The sequence below is a fragment of the Heterodontus francisci genome, chromosome 18 (assembly GCF_036365525.1).
Source record: "Heterodontus francisci isolate sHetFra1 chromosome 18, sHetFra1.hap1, whole genome shotgun sequence".
In the NCBI taxonomy this organism is placed as follows: domain Eukaryota; kingdom Metazoa; phylum Chordata; class Chondrichthyes; order Heterodontiformes; family Heterodontidae; genus Heterodontus; species Heterodontus francisci.
Window position 1 is genome coordinate 551,316 of NC_090388.1, and position 20,879 is coordinate 572,194.

The 20,879-nt window shown below is 44.8% G+C and overlaps 1 protein-coding gene across 4 annotated transcripts in view; it reads right to left on the bottom strand.

Annotated features, from left to right (window-relative positions):
* nap1l1 (nucleosome assembly protein 1-like 1) overlaps positions 1 to 5,168 on the bottom strand; it is a 173,195-nt gene extending 168,027 nt beyond the window's left edge. For 3 of the 4 annotated variants that reach the window (XM_068050078.1, XM_068050080.1, XM_068050079.1), the window contains exon 1: positions 3,998 to 4,282. In XM_068050078.1, coding sequence (XP_067906179.1) covers positions 3,998 to 4,267 — 270 coding nt within the window. In that variant the 5' untranslated portion in view covers positions 4,268 to 4,282. Of the gene's footprint in view, positions 1 to 3,997; positions 4,283 to 5,065 lie in introns of those variants that run through there. The other variant, XM_068050081.1, reaches the window with a different exon arrangement.
* Between the last annotated feature and the right edge of the window lie 15,711 nt (positions 5,169 to 20,879).

Below are 20,879 nucleotides of genomic sequence, written 5' to 3' on the forward strand. Positions count from 1 at the left end.
AAGGGTGCACTCATCAGTTGCAGACCTGCTGGTGGCTAGTCAGGCCTATCCGTGAACAGCAGGTTTTCTCACTGCAGTTACAATTGAAGGAGTAGTCGCTGCTGGGGGCAATTGGATCTATCCTTTTCTCTTTCATGCTGGTTCTTCACTCGGTCTCAGATGTAGCATCTCCAGACATCATGATCTTTTGGTCTGCGTTTCCCACTGGCGATGGTCGATGTGGCACAGAGGGGACTTCTTCAGGGAGTCCTTGAAATGTTTGCATGGCGCCCACCTGTTCCATTTACTCGTGGTCGGCTCTTCATACAACACGATCTTGACAGGTGACTGTCGTCCATCCGGGCAATGTGACCCGCCCAACGCAGCTGGCTTTGAAGGAGGATGACCTCGATGCTGGTGATGTTGGCTGTTTCCAAGACTTCAATGTTTGTGATGCGGTCCTGCCAGCAGATCTTGAGGATGCTGCAGAGGCAACGCTGATGGAAGCGCTCTAGAAGGCATACATGACGGCGGTATAGGACCCATGGCTCGGCGACATATAGAAGGGTGGCAAGGACTACGGCTTTGTACTTGTAATTTGGTCTGTGCTCTGAGGCTGTGGTTGCTCCACACTCGTTTGTAGAGTTTGCTGAAAGTACTGTTTGCTTTTGAGAGCCTATTGTCCACTTCCTTAGCTATGGAGGCATCAAAGGAGATGATGCTCCCCAAACAAGTAAATTGCTTGACGGCATTCAGCTCAGTTCCCTCGATGACAATGCTTGGCGGTCTACATTCTTCTTGGGGTGCAGGCTGATGCAGGACTGCAATTTTCTTTAAACTGATTTTTAGTCCAACGAGTTGAGCCACCTTGGAAAAGTGTTGTTATCCGTTGCAGGTCTGACTGACTGTGGGCCAGGACAGCACAGTCATCAGCAAAAATAAGTTTACGGATGAGTTTTTTGTGTGAGTCTGTGTGAATGCACAGACATGAAAATGAACTAAACCTTTTTCGTCTGCATTACTCCACCATACGAATTAGGAAGAGTAGGCCACTTGGGCCCTCGAGCCTGCTCTGCCATTCAATAAGATCATGGCTAATCTGATTGTAACCTCAACTCCACATTTCCACTTACCCCCAATAACCTTTCATCCCCTTGCTCAAGAATCTATCTACCTCTGCCTTAAAAATAATGAAAGATTCTGCTTCCACTGCCTTTTGGGGAACAGAGAGGGCCAAAGACTCATGACCCTCAGAAAAAATATCTCATCTTTGTCTTAAATGGGCAACCCCTTATTATTAAGCAGTGACCCCTAATTCTAGATTCACCCTCGAGGAAACATCCTTTCCACATCCACCCTGTCAAGACCCCTCAGGATCTTACGTTTCAAATCAAGTTGCCTCTTACTCTTCTAAACTCCAGCAGATACAAGCCTAGCCCATCCAACTTTACCTCATAAGACAACCCGCCCATTCCAGGCATTAGTCAAGAAAACCTTCGGCGGCACAGTGGCGCAGTGGTTAGCACCGCAGCCTCTCAGCTCCAGCGACCCGGGTTCAATACTGCGGACTGTCTGTGTGGAGTTTCCTCCGGGTGCTCCAGTTTCCTCCCACATGCCAAAGACTTGCTGGTTGATAGGTTAATTGGCCTTTATAAATTGCCCCTAGTATAGGTAGGTGGTAGGGAAATATAGAGACAGGTGGGGATGTGGTAGTAATGTGGAATTAGTGTAGGATTAGTATAAAATGGGTGGTTGATGGTCGGCACAGACTCGGTGGGCTGAAGGGCCTGTTCCAGTGCTGTATCTCTAAACTAAAAAACCTTCTCTGAACTGCTTCCAACACATTTACCACTCATTCAATAAGCTTGTGAAGCCATCAGAAAGCCTACTGGATCATCTTTGTACAAAAATGTCACATACTTTACTGAAATATTAGCAACACTAATGGACATCCACAGAAAAAACTGCCTAAAAGTTACACAATTTTATAAACAAAAGCATTTCTCTTGAAACAGGCGGAACTGTTGCATCAAAAAAGATACAAGCAAAACAAAAAAAATTGCTGTCAGCCACACAAATCAGTCAACAGAAAATATCCCTTAGAAAGCCAAAGGATCAGTGATAAACATTTGGTTTCTTTTTCTAGCATAGCAAGGAAAGGAAGGAAGGAAAATTATAAAGTAAGTCATAGAAGAGAAGCAAAGAAAGCATTGAGATTACATCAAATTAGAACTTGAACTGACAAATCAGAAAATCAGTTTCCAATTAAATGTGGACCAGCCACAGTGAAATCAAGATGTGCTATTTTCCATATGTACAGACCTACCACCATCTTCTGGGCTATTAACTCAGGAAAAATAATTGCCCCAATAACTGAGCAGATATCAAACAACAGAAAAAACATTTTATGGACTCAAGACAGGTCAGTATCTCAGTTTACTCAAAAGCATTGCTCAGATGAGGAACAAAATTCAAACCAAAAAGCTTATTGCTCCTAATTCCCCAGAATCAGACAGTTGTGCAACTTTCCAGGCAGTTTCACGGCACTGAAAATTTTACAATCTTGGATGCCAATTTTAGTGTTCATATAAACAAAGTCAAAGGCTGATACCAATTTGTTACTTTCACTGAAGCACCAATATCTGTATGAAGCAGGTTGTTCACTCCCCCTGCTCATCAAGCCCAGTGGGCATGTCAATTGGGCTCTTCCTGCCAAAAAAGTTCACAAAGCTGATTGTGGACTTGCCCCCTAAAAAGGCAATTTGTGGCTCCCATCTTAGTCTTTCAGGAAAAAAAATAAGTATCCACCTCTCTGCCATCTTCCAGGAGATATCAAGCAGCCCAATGCTTTACAGGGAGAAAAGCACCTTGGGCTACTCACCCACCTGAACAATTGGCTCGAGAGAAACAAATAAGAGGTGCTAATCCAGAGACAATATTAGATTAAGGCAGCCAAAGAGAGGTTTGCACTTACTTAGCACTTCTGCTGTTTCAAAAGAAATACTCTGAAATGCAGTCATTTTACACTCAAGATTCCACAATTATGGAGATGAACCACTGTTTAGTCTGTTTTTGGCAGTATTGGTTGAGCAAGATAAGTTAGCCAAGAAACCAAAATTTTCTACTCCACAATGCCATGGAATCTATCAACTTCAGCCATCAGCACAGGCAGTTGTGCCACCGTTTAAGGTCTCACCTGGAGTTGCCACCTTTGACAATCAACCAGACACTCAGCAACACAGTATCAGCCTAGATTTAGATTACATACTCAAATTTTGAGTGTAGGTCCCATCAATTCAAGCATCCATACACAAGGCTCTTCATCTTTATGTAGTAATTTCCAGCAAATCAAAAGTAACTGATTAGCAATTTACTTATTTCTAGAGATGTTTCATAAATATTTCGGTCTGATTAAAGTCTAATGATGCACAGCACAATTTTATTACTGGATGACAAATCAGATATTTTTCTTTACAATAATCTAAACATATATAAAAAACACACACCTGTAGAAAACCTTCCGCCACTACCCTAATCATGAAAAACACCTACTAAATCTATTGATCCTCATCCTCCAGAAGTTCTGACTTAATAGAAGTGCCTCCACACTTAACTAGACAAGAATTAGTTAGGCCTTATAATTAGCTAGGTTTTTATTGTTTTATTAATCAGTTGCAGATGACAAGATTATAATCAACCTAATTTACACGACAGTTTCTCACAACAGGGTGGAAGACAAATATATAATTGCATTCAATACGAGATACAATCAATCAATCAGCAACCATCCACTCAAAGACAGAAATAGTGGATAATTTCTACTAAATTCGTTTTCCCTCTTGCGCCTCCCTGGAAGGGAACCAGGAACTTTCTTCCCTATCCAACACTGGAGCAACTCTTTTCAAATAGTCACTGCTGGCAGCGCACACAGGAAGGACTGTAAACCTCCCGCAGTCAGTCCGGAGTACAGGCTCAAGCCGCTTTGTGCTGTGGCTTTGGCCGGTTATCAATGACTTACACTTGCGGCCCAGCCACCCCTTCCTCCCTCATGGAGCCGCCGCCACGTGTTGTCGGGTAGGAAGAGGCAGGGCCGGGGCTCTCCCTGCACCGTTACCGGGCCCAGGCCGAGGGGTCCCGGTCTGTTTGCCTCTCTTCCCCGCCCCACCAGGAGGCTGCAGCGCAACAATGGCCGGGCACGGGGAGGGGAAGTGCGACACAAGCGGCAACTCCAAGTCCCGGGGGTGGGGGGAGGAAGCAAGGCCGCGCTCCAGCCCCCGCTGCCCGGCATTAGAGGGAGGGAGGATTAACGCGAGACCCCTCCCCCGGTACCTTACAGCCGGGCCGCAGCCGCTTCCCCCGCTCACACGCGGGACCGGTGAGCGGCTGAGGGAGTGGCTTACCCTGGGTGCCCCCCCCCCCCCCGGTGCCGGTTATTCTCTTGCTGCCCCCCCCCCCCCCCCGGTGCCGGTTATTCTCTTTCTCCCCCCCCACCCCCCGGTGCCGGTTATTCTCTTTCTCCCCCCCCACCCCCCGGTGCCGGTTATTCTCTTTCTCCCCCCCCCCCCCCGGTGCCGGTTATTCTCTTCCCCCCCCCCCCCCCCGGTGCCGGTTATTCTCCCGTCCTCTCCCCCCCGGTGCCGGTTATTCTCTTTTCCCCCCCCGGTGCCGGTTATTCTCCCGCTGCTCCCCCCCCGGTGCCGGTTATTCTCCCGGTGCCCCCACCCCCCGGTTATTCTCCCGCTGCCCCCCCCCCGGTGCCGGTTATTCTCCCGCTGCCCCCCCCCCGGTGCCGGTTATTCTCCCGGTGCCCCCACCCCCCGGTTATTCTCCCGCTGCTCCCCCCCCGGTGCCGGTTATTCTCCCGGTGCCCCCACCCCCCGGTTATTCTCCCGCTGCTCCCCCCCCGGTGCCGGTTATTCTCCCAGTGCCCCCACCCCCCGGTGCCGGTTATTCTCCCGGTGCCCCCACCCCCCGGTTATTCTCCCGCTGCCCCCCCCCCGGTGCCGGTTATTCTCCCGCTGCCCCCCCCCCGGTGCCGGTTATTCTCCCGCTGCTCCCCCCCCGGTGCCGGTTATTTGCCGCTTACCGCGGGCTCCGGCTGCGCGAGCTCCTCTCCGATGGCGGTAAAGGAAGAGGGATGCGCCGATTGGTCGGATATAACGGCGCGGGAACGCGCGCTTCGGCCCCGCCTCTTCCAGTGCGCGTGTGTGTGGTGGTGCGCGCACGCCCTGGCTCCGCCCCCTCGCAGTGCGCGCACGCTGGCCTCTCCCTGCAGCTTGTGTTTCTCTCCTCTCACCCTCTTGCTGCAATAACCACACTTGATGGGAGAAAAAAATCTTTCCAGTCCATTCTGAGAACAGAAGTTACACCTGCACTTTCTTTTACATGAGGAGATTTGATAGAGTAAATAAGGAGAAACTGTTACCACCAAACAGTTACCACTGTTACCAAACAGGAGTATCAGTAACCACAGAACACGGATTTAAGGGAATTGGAAAAAGAACCAGAAGGGAGAAGTTTTTTTTTACAACGACAGCAACTTATATTTATAACGCACAAGAAATAGGAGCAGGAGTCGACCAAATGGCCTATCGAGCTGCTCCACCATTCAATACGATCATGGGTGATCTTCGGATTCAACTCCACTTTCCCCCCCCCCACCACTCACCAAACCCCTTGATTCCCTGAGAGATCAAAAATGTATCTATTCCATCCTTAAATATATTCAATGACGGAGCATCCACAACCCTCCGGGGTAGAGAATTCCAAAGATTCACAACCCTTTGAGTGAAGTAATTTTTCCTCATCTCAGTCCTGAATGATCAGCCCCTTATCCTGAGACTGTCATAGAGAGATACAGCACTGAACCAGGCCCTTCAGCCCACCGAGTCTGTGCCAACCAACAACCACCCATTTATACTAATCCTACATTAATCCCATATCTCTACCACCTGTGTCCCCGTGTTTTAGATACTTCAACCAGCGGAAATAATCTCTCAATGTCTACCCTATCCAGCCCCTTTAAAAATTTCTGTGTTTCAATGAGATCGCCTCACATTCTTCTAAACTCCAGAGAATACAGGCCCAATTTACTTAACCCTACATCATAGAACAACCCCCTCATCCCAAGGACCAATCTAGTAAATCTTCACTGCACTGCCTGCAATGCAAGTATATACTTTCTTAAATGTGGAGACCAAAACTGCACATATTACTCCTGATGTGGTCTCACCAAAACCCTGTACAATTGTAGCAATACTTCCTTATTCCTGTACTCCAATCCCCTTGCAATAAAGGCCAACATGCCATATTCCTTCCTAATTACTGTAATAAAATGCCCCGAGGCATTACACAAGTGCATTAATAAAATAAAATATTTATGCAGTGAATTGTTAGGATCTGGAATGCGTTGCTTGAAAGGGGGAGGTGGAGGGAGATTCAATAGCAAGTTTCAAAAAGGAATTAGGTAGAATTACATAGAATGTACGGCATAGAAACAGGTCAGAAGGCCGAACTGATCTATGCCAGTGTTCACGTGTCCAGGATAGTTTACTGCAACAATATGTCCTATAACCAACAAGGGGGCAGGTCATGTTAGATTTAGTGAGCAACCAAACAGTGCATAACTATTTATCTCATCATGATCATAACTTGATTGAATTCAATGTAGTGTTGAAAAGGAGAAACACAAAAAATGCCAAAGATTCTAGATTTAGGTAAGGCTGATTTCAATGTATCAAGACTGGGACTGTACACAGTAAACTGGGCAAGTTTGTTAATAGGTAGAACTACAGAAGATCAGTGGGTAGTTTTAAAAAAAAACAATTTAATGTGATAAAGAACCAGTTTATAATTGTTATGACCAGGTAAGAAAGGTGTCTCGGGGTCTTTTATTGCCTTCACCTGGTCTTATTGTAGCAGGGTTTGATTTTTAAACACACCGTGTTTTGACCTCCCACCTCCCCCTTGTTTACCACTTTCCAATTATAAGGTGAAGAAATGAGCACACCAGATTTTCTTAGGTTTAAAGAAGAAAAGTGAAATTTATTAAACCTTAAATTTAAACTCTAACTCAGTTAACGCCTCCGGATACACGCTGCGCCCCATGCTAGCGTGCATACACGATACGCACATGCAAATAGAGACAGTAAAGAGAAGAAAAAATAAAACAGAGAGGTTTGAGGCAATCTCTGAAGAGGGTTTTCTTTTTACTGTGCTTCAAGCTCGCTGTAGGGTTCTTGATTGTAGGTATTCTTGCTTTTCATTGGGGCCCAATGTTATTCTTAAACCTTGTTCACTGTCGGAGACTTCTCTCTCTTGGGGTTCATGTGTCTTCATTAGTTTCCGAAGCGGGTAAGAGGGAGATGAGAGCAGACAGGAGAGAGGACTTTTTCAGTCCAGGAGCGAACAGCCTTCTGAGTTTTCACCCTTTGGCCAGTACAAATTCAAAAAAATAGAACAGTCAGCCAGTCATGTGACTAAACTGACCTGATCACGTCTGTTTATATATTCGGCCATCTTAGTAGTTAACCTGGAATGCTTCAACATCTGATAATCAAAAGTCCATTGTAGATTAAATCTGAGCAGGGAATCGCTCCTTTGTCCTTTGAAGTACTGTCTGAAACATAGAAAATAGGAGCAGGAATAGGCCATTCGGCCCTTCGAGCCTGCTCCGCCATTCATTATGATCATGGCTGATCATCCAACTCAGTAACCTGTTCCCGCTTTCGCCCCATATCCTTTGATCCCTTTAAACCCAAGAGCTATCACCTGTTGCACCTGCATACTTACCTTCAGCGACTGGTGTACGAGGACACCCATATTCCCCTCTCTCAGTTTATAGCCGGTCAGATAATAATCTGCCTTCCTGTTTTTGCTACCAAAGTGGATAACTTCACATTTATCCACATTATACTGCATCTGCCATGCATTTGCCCACTCACTCAACTTGTCCAAATCACCCTGAAGCCTCTCTGCAACTTCCTCACAACTCTCCCTCCCAACCAGTTTTGTGTCATCTGCAAATTTGGAGATATTACATTTAGTTTCCTCATCTAAATCATTAATATATATTGTGAATAGCTGGGGTCCTAGCACCGATCCCTGGGGTACCCCACTAGTCACTGCCTGCCATTCGGAAAAAGACCCATTTATCCCTACTCTTTCTTTCCTGTCTGCCAACCAATTTTCTATCCATTGCAATAGAGTCATAGAGTCATAGAGTTTTACAGCCCAGAAACAGGCCCTTCGGCCCAACACGCTGTGCCAACCATCAAGCAGCCGTCTTAATTAATCCCATTTCTCCGCACTTGGCCCGTAGCCTTGCATGTTATGGCGATTCAAGTGTTCATCTAAATACTTCTTCAATGTCGTGAGTGTTCCTGCCTCTACCACCTCTTCAGGCAGTGCGTTCCAGATTCCAACCACCCTCTGGGTGAAAAAATTTCTCCTCAACTCCCCTCTAAACCTTCTGCCCCTTACCTTAAATCTATGCCCCCTAGTTATTGACCTCTCCACTAAGGGAAAAAACTTTCTTCCTATGTATCCTATCAATGCCCCTCATAATTTTGTATACCTCAATCAGGTCCCCCCTCAGATTTCTCTGCTCTAAGGAAAACAACCCTAGCCTATCCAGTCTCTCTTCATAGCTGAAATGCTCCAGCCCAGGCAACATCCTGGTGAATCTCCTCTGCACCCTCTCCATTGCAATCACATCCTTCCTATAGTGTAGCGAACAGAACTGTATACAGTACTACCTTTCCCGTTTTCCTTTTGTGCCAGACAGGAATAAACAATTGTTGCAGTTCATCCATGCGCTCTTTAAATGTTTGCCATTGCCTATCCACCGTCGTCCCTTTAAGTAACGTTTCCCAATCCATCATAGCCAACTCGCGCCTCATACTTTTGTAGTTTCCTTTACGAAGACTCAGGACCCATGTCTCAGAATCAACTACATCACTCTCCATCTTGATGAAGAATTCTATCATATTATGGTCACTCATCCCCAAGGGGTCTCGCACAACTAGACTGTCAATTATTCCTCTCATTACGCAATACCCAGTCTGGGATGGCCTGTTCTCCAGTTGGTTCCTCAACGTATTGGTCCAGAAAACCATCCCGTATACACTCCATGAATTCCTCCTCTATGGTATTGTGACTGATTTGATTTGCCCAATCTATATGCAGATTTATTATCACCCATAATTACAGATGTTCTTTTATTGCATGTGTCTCTAATTTCCTGTTTAATGCCATTCCCAAAATCACCACTACAGTTTGGGGGTCTATAGACAACCCCCACTAACGTTTTTTGCCCCTTAGTGTTTCTCAGCTCTACCCACACAGATTCCACATCGTCAGAGCTAATATCCTTCCTCACTATTGCGTTAGTTTCCTCTTTAACCAGCAATGCAATTCCACCGCCTTTTGCTTTTTGTCTGTCCTTCCTACATGATATGCTAATGTCTCTCTCCAGCCAAAGTTTCCAATTGTTTTTTAAAGCAAGTTCTTTCTTCACCAACAGCAGTTTAAAATCAATGTTCATGTGGCAAAATTAATTTTCCTCATTCTAGGCAGGTGTGGGCTTGCCAGACAATGACCCTGAAAGGCAAAGGTTCCACTAAAACTAAAAGAAAAAACATACAAAAATGCAAAAAATAGTACAGATCCTGATGACTAGGAGAGAGACAAAGAACAACAAAAGGTGACAAAACAGTAAGAGCTGCAAAAACGGAGTGTGAAAAGAAACTTGCAAGGGATTTCAAAATCAATGCAATTTTTAAAAAATTATATTGGGAAAAGATGGTGGTCAGCAGCAATGCGGGCCCCTTGAAACCTGTTAATGGTGATAGAATCAATGAAAAGGCAGACATGTTGAATAATTGATGTTACAATCAGGTGAGAAAGGTGTCTCGGGGTCTTTTACTGTCTTCACCTGATCTTATTGTAACAGGATTTAATTTTAAACACACTGTGTTTTGAGCTCCCCCTTTGGGAATCCTTGTTCACAGATTTCCAATTATAAGGCGAAGAAATGAGTACTCCAGGTTTTCTTAAGTTTAAAGAAGGAAAGTGAAATTTATTAAACCTTAAACTTAAACGCTAATATGGTTCATGTCTACAGATATACAATGCACCCCACGCTAGCATGCATACACGATACGCACATGCAAATAGGGACAAAAAGAGCAGAAGAAAAATAAAGTAAAAAAATTTGAGGCAATCTCTGAAGAGGGGTTTTTACTGTGCTTTGAGCTCAGTGCAGTCCTTTTGTAAGTAGTCTTGCTTTTTGTTGGGTCCCATTATTCTTCTTAAACTTTCTTCACTGTAGGAGACTTTTCTCTCTTGGGGTTCATGTGTCTTCAATAGGTCTTCAGTTCCGTGAGAAAGAGATTGGAGCAGACAGGAGAGAGGTTCTTTCAGTCCAGGAGCAAAGAGCTTTCTGAGTTCTTTTTCTCAGCAAGTTCAAATTCAAAAAACTCCAACAGTCAGTCATGTGTCCAAACTGGTCTGACCACTTCTTCTGTGTATTGGGGAAGCAAGTACTGGGTCCCTTGTTCCAACACTGTCTGCTAGCATGCAAATGTCTTTCCAGTCAGGGGCCTGGCCATTCCTTGCGATAGGCCCTCTTTTCTTCCCAGCTGCAATTTTAAGTTTTAATGTTCATGTGGTGAAATAATGTGTGCCTCAGTCTTGGCAAGTGGGGGCCTGCATGACATTGGGTTCATGTTTCAGGTCGGTATTGCTACAATTGTACAGGGTTTTGGTGAGACCATATCTGGAATATTGTGTGCAGTTTTGGTCTCCACATTTAGGAAAGGATATACTTGCATTGGAGACAGTGCAGCGAAGGTTCACTAGATTGGTCCCTGGGATGAGGGGGTTGTCCTATGATGAGAGACTAAGTAAACTGGGCCTGTATTCTCTGGAGTTTAGGATAATGAGAGGTGAACTAATTGAAACATATAAGATTTAAAAGGGGCCCTATAGGGTAGACACTGAGAGATTATTTCCGCTGGTCGGTGAATCTAAAACACAGGGGATCAGTCTCAGGATAAGGGGCCGATCATTTACAACTGAGAAGAGGAAAAATTACTTCACTAACAGGGTTGTGAATCTTTGGAATTCTCTACCCCAGAGGGTTGTGGATGCTCCATCATTGAATATATTTAAGGCTGGGTTGGACAGTTTTTTGGTCTCTCAGGGAATCAAGGGATATGGGGAGTGGGTGGCAAAGTGGAATTGAATCCTAAGATCAGCCATGATCATATTGAATGGCGGAGGAAGCTCAATGGGCCATATGGTCTACTCCTACTCCTATTTCTTGTGTTCAGTGATAAGGAACAAAGGAAGGGACACAGGGAGGGAAGAAGGGAGGAAGGAAGGAAGGAATGAAGTTTATTTTAGTGCCTTTCATGACCACCGGATGTCTCAAAGTGCTTTACAGCCAATTAAGTTACTTTTAAAGTGTAGTCACTGTTGTAATGTAGGAAACGTGGCAGGCAGACTGATTCCTGGGATGGTGGGATTGTCCTATGAGGAGAGATTGAGGAGACTGGGCCTGTATTCTCCAGAGTTTAAAAGAATGAGAGGTGATCACATGGAAACATACAAAATTCTTAGAGGGATTGCATGCAGGAAGGATGTTTCCCCAGGCTGGAGGATCTAGAACCAGGGGACCCACTCTCAGAATAAGAGGTAGGGCATTTAGGACTGAGATGGGGAGGAATTTCTTCACTTAGAGGGTGGTGAATCTGTGAAATTCTGTACCCCAGAGGGCTGTGGAGGCTCAGTCATTGAGTATATTCAAAACAGAGATCAATAGATTTCTAGCTATTAAAGATATCAAGGGATATGGGAATAGTACAGGAAAATGGCGTTGCGGTAGAAGATCAGCCATGTTCTAGTTAAATGGCAGAGCAGGCTCGAGGGGCCGAATGGCCTACTCCTGCTCCTATTTCCTATGTCCTATAATTTAATGTCTCCCATCTTTTGCCCTATCACAGACCTTCCCTGTTATTCGTTTTCCACCTTCCTCCATTTGACTTACTTAAAACCTATTACATATCTAACTTCTCCCAGTTCTGTGAAGGGTCATCACCTGAAACTTTAACTCCATTTCTCGCTCCATAGAATGCTGCCAAGCCTGCTGAATATTTCCAGCATTTTCTGCTTTTATGTCAGATTTCCAGCATCAGCAGTATTTTGGTAATGTATTAACGTTCAATAATTACTTTGCATCCCGAGGAAACTAATATTGAATCAGAGTCGAGCACTCACCAGAATTAACATTAACAAAGTAACAGTGACAGTGATTAAGGAAATAATGGCACTCGAGAGTGACAAATCCCCAGGACCATATGGTTTACATTCCAGGGTTTTAAAGGAAGTAGGTGAGAACATTGCAGATTCCTTAACTATAATCTTCCAAAGTTCTCTCAAATTGGGAATCATTCCTTTAGATTGGAAAATTGTGCATGTCACTTGGTAATTAAGGAGAGGGAAAACAGAGAATTATAGAACAGTTAGGCTAACATCTGTTGTCGGGAAATTATTAGAGTCTATAATTATGGACGGAGTGATTTAACACCTTGACAATTTTCAGCTGACTGGAGAAAGTGGGCATGATTTTGTAAAGGGTAGGTCCTGCCTCCAAACCTGTTTGAATTTTTTGAAAAGGTCACTAAAATAGTGGACAGGGACTGTCCATGGATATTTATTTAGAGATACAGCACTGAAACAGGCCCTTTGGCCCACCGAGTCTGTGCCGACCAGCAACCACCCATTTATACTAACCCTACATTAATCCCATATTCCCTACCACGTCCCCACCATCTATCTACACTAGGGGCAATTTACAATGGCCAATTTACCTATCAACCTGCAAGTCTTTGGCTGTGGGAGGAAACCGGAGCACCCGACGAAAACCCACGCGGTCACAGGGAGAAATTGCAAACTCCGCACAGGTAGTACCCAGAATTGAACCCGGGTCCCTAGAACTGTGAGGCTGTGGTGCTAACCACTGCGCATATTATTTATATGGACTTCCAGAAGGCATTTAGTTAAGTCCAAAACTAGGGTCTTAAATCTAAACAAAGCAAACCATATTGCTATGAGGGCCAAGTTGTCTAAAGAAGATTAGAAAACTGCTTTAAAAGATGTAATGGTAGACAAGCAATGGCTAACATTTGAAGAATTAACACATAATTTGCAACAAATATACATTCCTTTAAGGCACAAAAACCTCACAGAAAAAGTGGTTCAACTGTGGATCACATTAGGGCCAGGATTTTATGTGTTCCGCATTGTTCCTGATGGCGGAATCGGATGTTGCTGTAACTTCCGCTTCCACAATTTTTCTCATATCCCACGCAATTCTATATAGAATCATAGAAAGTTTAAGGCACAGAAAGAGGCCAATTGGCCCATCGTGTCTGTGCTGGTCGAAAAATGATCCACCCATTATAACCCCACCTTCCAGCATTTGGTCCGTAGCCCTGCAGATTACGGCACTTCAGGTGCATATCCAGACTCCTTTTGAATGAGTGAGGATTTCTGCCTCAACTACCCTTTCAAGCAGAGTGTTCCAGACCCACACCACCCTTTGGGTGAAAAAGTTTTTCCTCATCTCCCCTCTAATTTTTCTACCAATCACTTTAAATCTATGCCCCCTCGTCACTGACCTCTCTGCTAAGGTGAATTGACCCTTCACTTCCACTCTATCCAGGCCCCTCAAAATGTTGTACATTTCAATCAGATCTCCCCTCAGCCTTCTCTGTTCCAAGGAGAACAACCCCAGCCTATCCAATCTTTCCTCATAGCTGCATTTTATCAGTCCTGGCAACATCCTCGTAAATTTCCTCTGTACCCTCTCTCGTGCAATTACATCCTTTCTGTAATGAGGTGACCAGAACTGCACACAGTACTCAAGTTGCGGCCTAACCAATGAGTTATACAGTTCCAGCATAACCTCCCTGCTCTTGTATTCTATACCTCGGCTAATAAAGGAAAGGATTCAATATGACTTCTTAATCAAAATGAACAGTGCAGCAATGGGCACGGGAGATACATGCGATCATGCGATGGGGTCGGCCTTTCATTGGTGGAACCCACCATCACTGGGTCAAGCACCATGAGCACCGGGGCTATAAAGCAGCCTCAAGGAGCAGCAGCCTTCATTTTGTGTAAGTCACTTCAGAGTTACCAAAATTACATTGTTTACATACTTGTAAATGTTTTTTCTTTCCTTACTTTGTCAACCCCACCACCAACTCCCTATTTTTCTTCCCCTGCAGCAAAAGCAAAGCAAATGTCAGTGAGCAGACAATGTCCTGCCTCGCGGTTCATTGATGCAGTTTCCCCTCCAGGCCATCAGGGAAAGGCGGGAGGTCCTCTTCCCTGCAGATGGAGTCAGAAGACCCTCCCGCCTGATGAAGGCGGCCTGGATGGAGGTAGCAGAAGAGGTCTCAAACTGTGGGGTAACGCGGGGAACCTGGGTTCAGTGTCGGAAATGTATCAATGACTTACTCAGGTTGGTGAGGGTAAGTGGTCTTGACAAAGCTGTTTCATTGTTTTCCTCCCTGGCTCCATGCCTTTAAGACAGAGAGTAGACAAGGCATGCAGTGGAATGTGTGAGCAGCCTCGGTGCCATAAACTAAATGATTGTGCACAAAGATGATGATTGGCATTGTTGATGTGCATGGATATGTTGTCCCGAGAGTTTTGGGTTTTTTTGAAAAACTAAGAGGTCTGTGTGCCTTTAAGACTTAGAACAAAGGACTTTCTGTGAACACTGAATGCTGACACTTGGTGTTTGAAGTGTGCAGGCTGTGAAACTTGTATCCAAGCAACAGGAAGATTTATGACTGTCTTGTGACCTGGTTGTTACAAGGTTTCAGTTTTCTAGCGTGAAACAAACCAGGGAGCTGGAAGCAGCTAGCAGTGAGCTGGCTGGGATTTGTGTTTGTAGACCAGAGAAAAGATATACCCTCTCTGCAACAGAAGCTTTTCATCTCTTCAAAAGAAATTCTACATTTAAAGTGTGGTTTTGATCTGCCTGAAGAGAGAGAAAAGATCCAGGAAAAGAGGAGTTGCTACACTCTGTAGAGGAACACTGTTTTGCAGAGAGAAAGCCCCTACATTTTAAAGGTAATGGATTTCTACTGCCTCCAGTCTCAAGAATCCCTGCCTCAAGAGTGATTCCTGTTGCCTTTTGTATTTTTGGGAGATCCCGAAATCAAGAAAGCTCTTACTATTAGACAGCGACTTAAAAATCCAAGTAGACCTGTTGCTACAGCCTTTTGCTGAAAGATCGGTGTGACGCCTGCTGCAGACAAATGGCCTTGAATGTCTACCCATCACAGACTGTTCATCAAACTCACCTGAAGAGACTTTGAAGGGCATCTGACTATTCGACTCTGAGACACCTCAACGATCCAGAAATTTCCTACCAGACTATGACAACTAATTATTTTATTACTCCTAAGCAACTTAAAACAACATTTAAAACCAGTTAACCATTAGTTTTTGAATGTATGTGTGTGTACATAAGGGTTAGGACGAATATGAAGTTTTAAAATCTTTTTATACATATAGATTTATCTCATTATTGTTTAAAACTTGGTTTATTAATAAATAGTTAATTTTGTTGTTGTTTGAAGAGGATAACAGGGGACCAGGCCTCTGCTGAGCCCCAATCTCATGATGATCCTTGTTTGTTGCTACGAGAAGTCTGCTGGATGTGCAGCAAAGTCATGTGGAAAATATGTCGGAGATGCCTGAGGTCATGCGTGGCTTTGATCATGCCATGGAGGAGTCCATACAAGCCATGACGTCTGCCATATCCTAGCCATATCAGCATATGGGCGGCACAGTGGCGCAGTGGTTAGCACTGCAGCCTCACAGCTCCAGGGACCCGGGTTCGATTCCGGGTACTGCCTGTGTGGAGTTTGCAAGTTCTCCCTGTGTCTGCGTGGGTTTTCTCCGGGTGCTCCGGTTTCCTCCCACAAGCCAAAAGACTTGCAGGTTGGTAGGTAAATTGGCCATTATAAATTGTCACTAGTATAGGTAGGTGGTAGGGAAATATAGGGACAGGTGGGGATGTTTGGTAGGAATATGGGATTAGTGTAGGATTAGTATAAATGGGTGGTTGATGGTCGGCACAGACACGGTGGGCCGAAGGGCCTGTTTCAGTGCTGTATCTCTAAATAAAAAATAAATAAATAAATAAATATGGCGTCCTCAGTTGAGAGGCAGGCGAGCTCCGTGGTGAGTCTGGTTGAGCACTTGAGCCATACGCAATCTGACCTGCACTCCATCGCTGTTACCTTGGGCTCCATGTAGTAGAGTCTAAACGAGAAGGGGACGAGAAACCTGGACCTCCCTCCAAGTGCTCCTTCCCCTCAGGGAGATAGGCAGGTGCCATCATGCACCCAGATGGAGGAGGAGCGCGTGCCAGCTCCCCCGGGGCCTTCCTCTCAATGCACCCCAGGGTAAGTGGCATCTCACCCTTTCCCCACCCCACCCCCCCACTCCCGACATTGACCCCCCTTACCTCCAGCAGGTGAGCACATGGGGGATACTCAAGCACCAGTGCTGCATGTCATGTGTTCTTTGTGTTATCTTAAGGAGCACAATAAGCTACGTGGATTCCAGTGCCTTGAAGATCTCTAACAGCTAAACTAATATATACAATACAGAGCAAACTATGTACAGAACCTTTGTCTAAGGTGTTACGGTTACAGAGTGACTATGGCTTCTAGTCACATGACTACATCTTGGTACTAGGGGAGGCGGTGGCGTAGTGGTAATGTCACTGGACTGGCAGCCCAGAGGCCCAGGCTAATGCTCTGGAGACGTGGGTTCGAATCCCACCACAGCAGTTGGTGAAATTTTAATTCAATTAATAAAATCTGGAATTAAAAAGCTAGTCTAGTGTGACCATGAAGCCATTGTCTATTGTTGTAAAAACCCATCTGGTTCACTCATGTCCTTTAGGGAAGGAAATCTGCCGTCCTTACCTGGTCTGGCCTACATGTGACTCCAGATCCACAGCAATGTGGTTGACTCTTAAAATGCCCTCTGAAATGGCCACTCAGTTTAAGGGCAATTAGGGATGGGCAATAAATGCTGGCTTAGCCAGCGACGCCCACATCCCATGAATGAATTTTAAAAAACTAAGCTCATTAGCATGCTGCAATCTTAAAGGGCCATCACTCTTGAAGCGATCATACAACTCTGCAGACCCGCTGTAGGATGGAGCCATCAAGGCCTCCAGAGGACACCCGCCACAGTCATCCACAGCAATGGGGCAGCGCACTGAGCAGACTGCCTCCAACTCAGCTGCTAATGTCAGGGTTGTACCTAGGCGTAGTAGTAGGGAACATGAAAAGAAACAGGTCTGAGCATGAATGCACAGATTGCTGAATTTTCAATACATGTTTATTTAACGTAATATTTAATGCACTCTCGTAAATCATTTGCTTGGTTTCATTTGAAAAGGAAGATGTTTATTGGAGGCATATGGCAGGAATGCATTGATGATTGCAATGCATTTCAGAAAGTGTTCAATGTGCATTTTTGATTTTGATGTTAGCCTTCAGTCTTCAATGATGGCTGTTCCTTATTCACAGACCTCCAATCCTCTGGTACCACGCCTGTATCTAGTGAGGATTTGAAGACAATCCTCAGAGCATCCGTTATTTCCTCCCTGGCTTCCTTTAACAACCTGGATGCAATCCATCCGGCCCTGGCGATTTATCCACTTTCAAGGATGTCAGACGCTCCAGTACTTCCTTTCTCATCATGCTTATCATATCTAATATTTCACACTCCTCCTCTTTAGCTACAATGTCTGCAACAACCCTCTCCTTTATGAAGATAGAGCCAAAGAACTCTGCCCAGATCTTCTGCATCCACGCACAAGTTACCTTGTACATCTCCGATAGGCCCTACCCTTTCCTTAGTTATCCTCTTGTTCTTAATGTACTGATAAAATATCTTTGGGTTTTCCTTGATTTTACCTGCCAATTTTTCATGTCCCTTCTTTGCTTTTCTAATTTCCTTTTTTACTTCACCCCTGCACTTTCTATACTCCTCCAGGCTTTCTAAAGTATGAAGATTTTTGTGATCATCATAAGCTTTCTTTTTCTGCTTTAACTTACCCTGTAAGCTTCTAGATAACCAGGGGGCTCTAGATTTGGAAGTACAACCTTTATCTTTGTGGGGACATGCCTACGCTGTTCCTGTAGTATCTCGTTTTTGAATGCCTCCCATGGGTTTGCCACTGATTTTCCTTCAAGTAGCTGTATCCAGTCCACATTCACCAGGTCGCAAAATTTGCCTTCCCCCAATTTAGAACTTTTGCTCCTGTTTTATCTTTGTCCTTTTCCATGATTATACTAAAACTTACTGTATTATGGTCACTGTCTCCAAAATGGTCACCCACTGTTACTTCATCCACTTGCCCAGTTTCATTACCAAAGACTAAATCTAGAATTGCACCCCCTCTCGTTGGGCTTGTTACTTGCTGGCTAAAAAAGTTCTCTTGAACGCAGTGCAAGAATTTCATCCCCCCTGTGCCCTTCACACTGTTTATAATCCCACTTGATATTGGGGTAGTTGAAATCCCCAACTATTATAGCCCTATAGTTTTTGCACTCAGAAATTTGCCTACATATTTGCTTTTCTATCTCCCTCTCACTATTTGTGGGTCTATATCGCACTCCTAGTGGTGTGGCTGCCCCTTTTTCTATTTCTGAGCTCCATCTATATGGCCTCGTTTGATGATTCATTTAGCATGTCATCTGTTATGACCCGGTGAGTGAGATGTCTAGGGGTTCCCTTTCTGTCTTTACCTGGTCTTACTGTAACAGGGTTTTATTTTTTAGCTCCTCCTTGGTGAGTCCTTGTTCACTGCTTTCCAATTATAAGGCAAAGAAACCAGCACAAACAGGTTTTCTTAGGTTTAAAGAAGAAAAGTTGAAATTTATTAAACTTGAACTTAAACTCTAATTCGTTGATGCCTATGCATAAACAGCATGCCCATGCCAGCATGCATACGCAATACACACATGCAAATAGAGACAGAAAAGAACAGAAGAAATAAAGTGAAAAAATTTGAGGCAATATCTGAAGAGTTTTTGTTATGGTTCTTCGAGCTCACTGTAGAGTCCTTGATTGGAGGTAGATCTTGCTTTTCGTTGGGGCCCAGTATTCTTCTTAAACCTTGTTTGCAGCAGGAGACTTTTCTCTCTTGGGGATCATGTGTCTTCAGTGGATTCCAAGGCTTGTGAGAAAGTGATGGGAGCAGCCAGGAGAGATCTTCTCAGTCCAAGAGCAAACAGTCTTTCTGCCCAAACTCTCTGTGGCTAGTTCAAAAAAAGCCCTGGAACAGCTAGTTAGTCATGTGGCCAGCTGGTCCAACCAGTCCTGGCCCCTGTGGATTGCAACACCCCAGCACGCCCTGGAATACGCTTCCCCACCCCCTCACTGTCTGGTGATCAACATCCATTGTGGGTTGAATTGGATAATTCTGCCTATTGGTATGCAAATGTCCTCCATCCAAACCTGGCAGCTCTTGTCATGGGCCTTCTCTTCTTCCCAGCAACAAATTGAAATTTAATGTCCATATGGCGAAATTAATATGCCTCATTCTTGGCAGGTGGGGACCCAGCATGACATCATCCCTCCTCAAAGCTGTTATTGATTCCTTCACTAATAATGCTGCACCCCCTCTTTTTTCATCCCCCTCTTTATCCCACCTGAAAACTGTATATCCAGGGATGTTGAGCTGCCATTCTTGCCCCTCTTTAAGCCAAGTTTCCGTTATAGCAATGATGTTGTGTTGCCATGTGTCTATCTGTGCCCTCAGCTCATCGGCTTTATTTACTATACTCGTTGCATTTAAATAAATACACTTTAACACTGCCAAATTCCTGTTCCACACACTTTTTAACCTTTGCTTCTTCTGTCTTTCAGAGTCACTTGTTAATTTTCTGCCTCCCTGCCCTGAAATTGTTCTATCTAAGACTGCGCATAGGTTTCCTACCTGTCTTTGTACTGTCAGCAGATTTGGCCACAACACACTCGCTCCCTTCATCCAACTCATTAATATAGATCATAAGTAATTGAGGCCCCAGCATTGATCCCTGTGGCACTCCACTAGTTCCAGTTTGCCACCCTGAAAATGAACTGGCAGCTCAATGTTCTGGGATACCGATCCTTCCGGCGTGACAGAGGTGGAGGTAAGAGAGGATGGGGAGTTGCACTATTGATTAGGGAGGACATCACGGCAGTACTTTTTTTTTTTTCTTTTTTTTTTCATTGCAGCAGCTTTTTCGGGAGCAGAGAGTGCGAGCGAGTGATCAGCTGGGAAGATCAGTTTCAAAGTAAACTTAATTTCCTTTTGTTTTAGGCGGAGACCAGGGGGCTGCTGGGTAAGTAAAACCCTATATATTTGGGTCATTTAAAATAACTTGCCTTTCATTGCAGCAGCTTATCCGGGAGCAGAGAGTGCGAGCGAGTGATCAGCTAGGAAGGTCAGTTTCAAAGTAAACTTAATTTCCTTTTGTTTTCGGCAGAGACCAGGGGGCTGCTGGGTAAGTAAAACCCTATATATTTGGGCCGTTTCTGAACCCGAGACAGTACACGGGTAGTGTCTCCCACCCGCCCTCCTCCTCTAACCAAAAATAAAGGACTCGGTGGTGTGTAGATAAGGTAAGGCTTTTTCTATTTCTCTTTTTTTTTTATCGTGTGATTGGTAAAAACTTTTCGTTCCTTTTTCATTTAACTAAGTTAAGCTTAAGATTAAAAATGGCAGGAGATCTCAGACCCGTGTCATGCTCCTCTTGCTCAGTGTGGGAGCTCAGGGACACGGCTGATGTCCCTGACTCCTTCACATG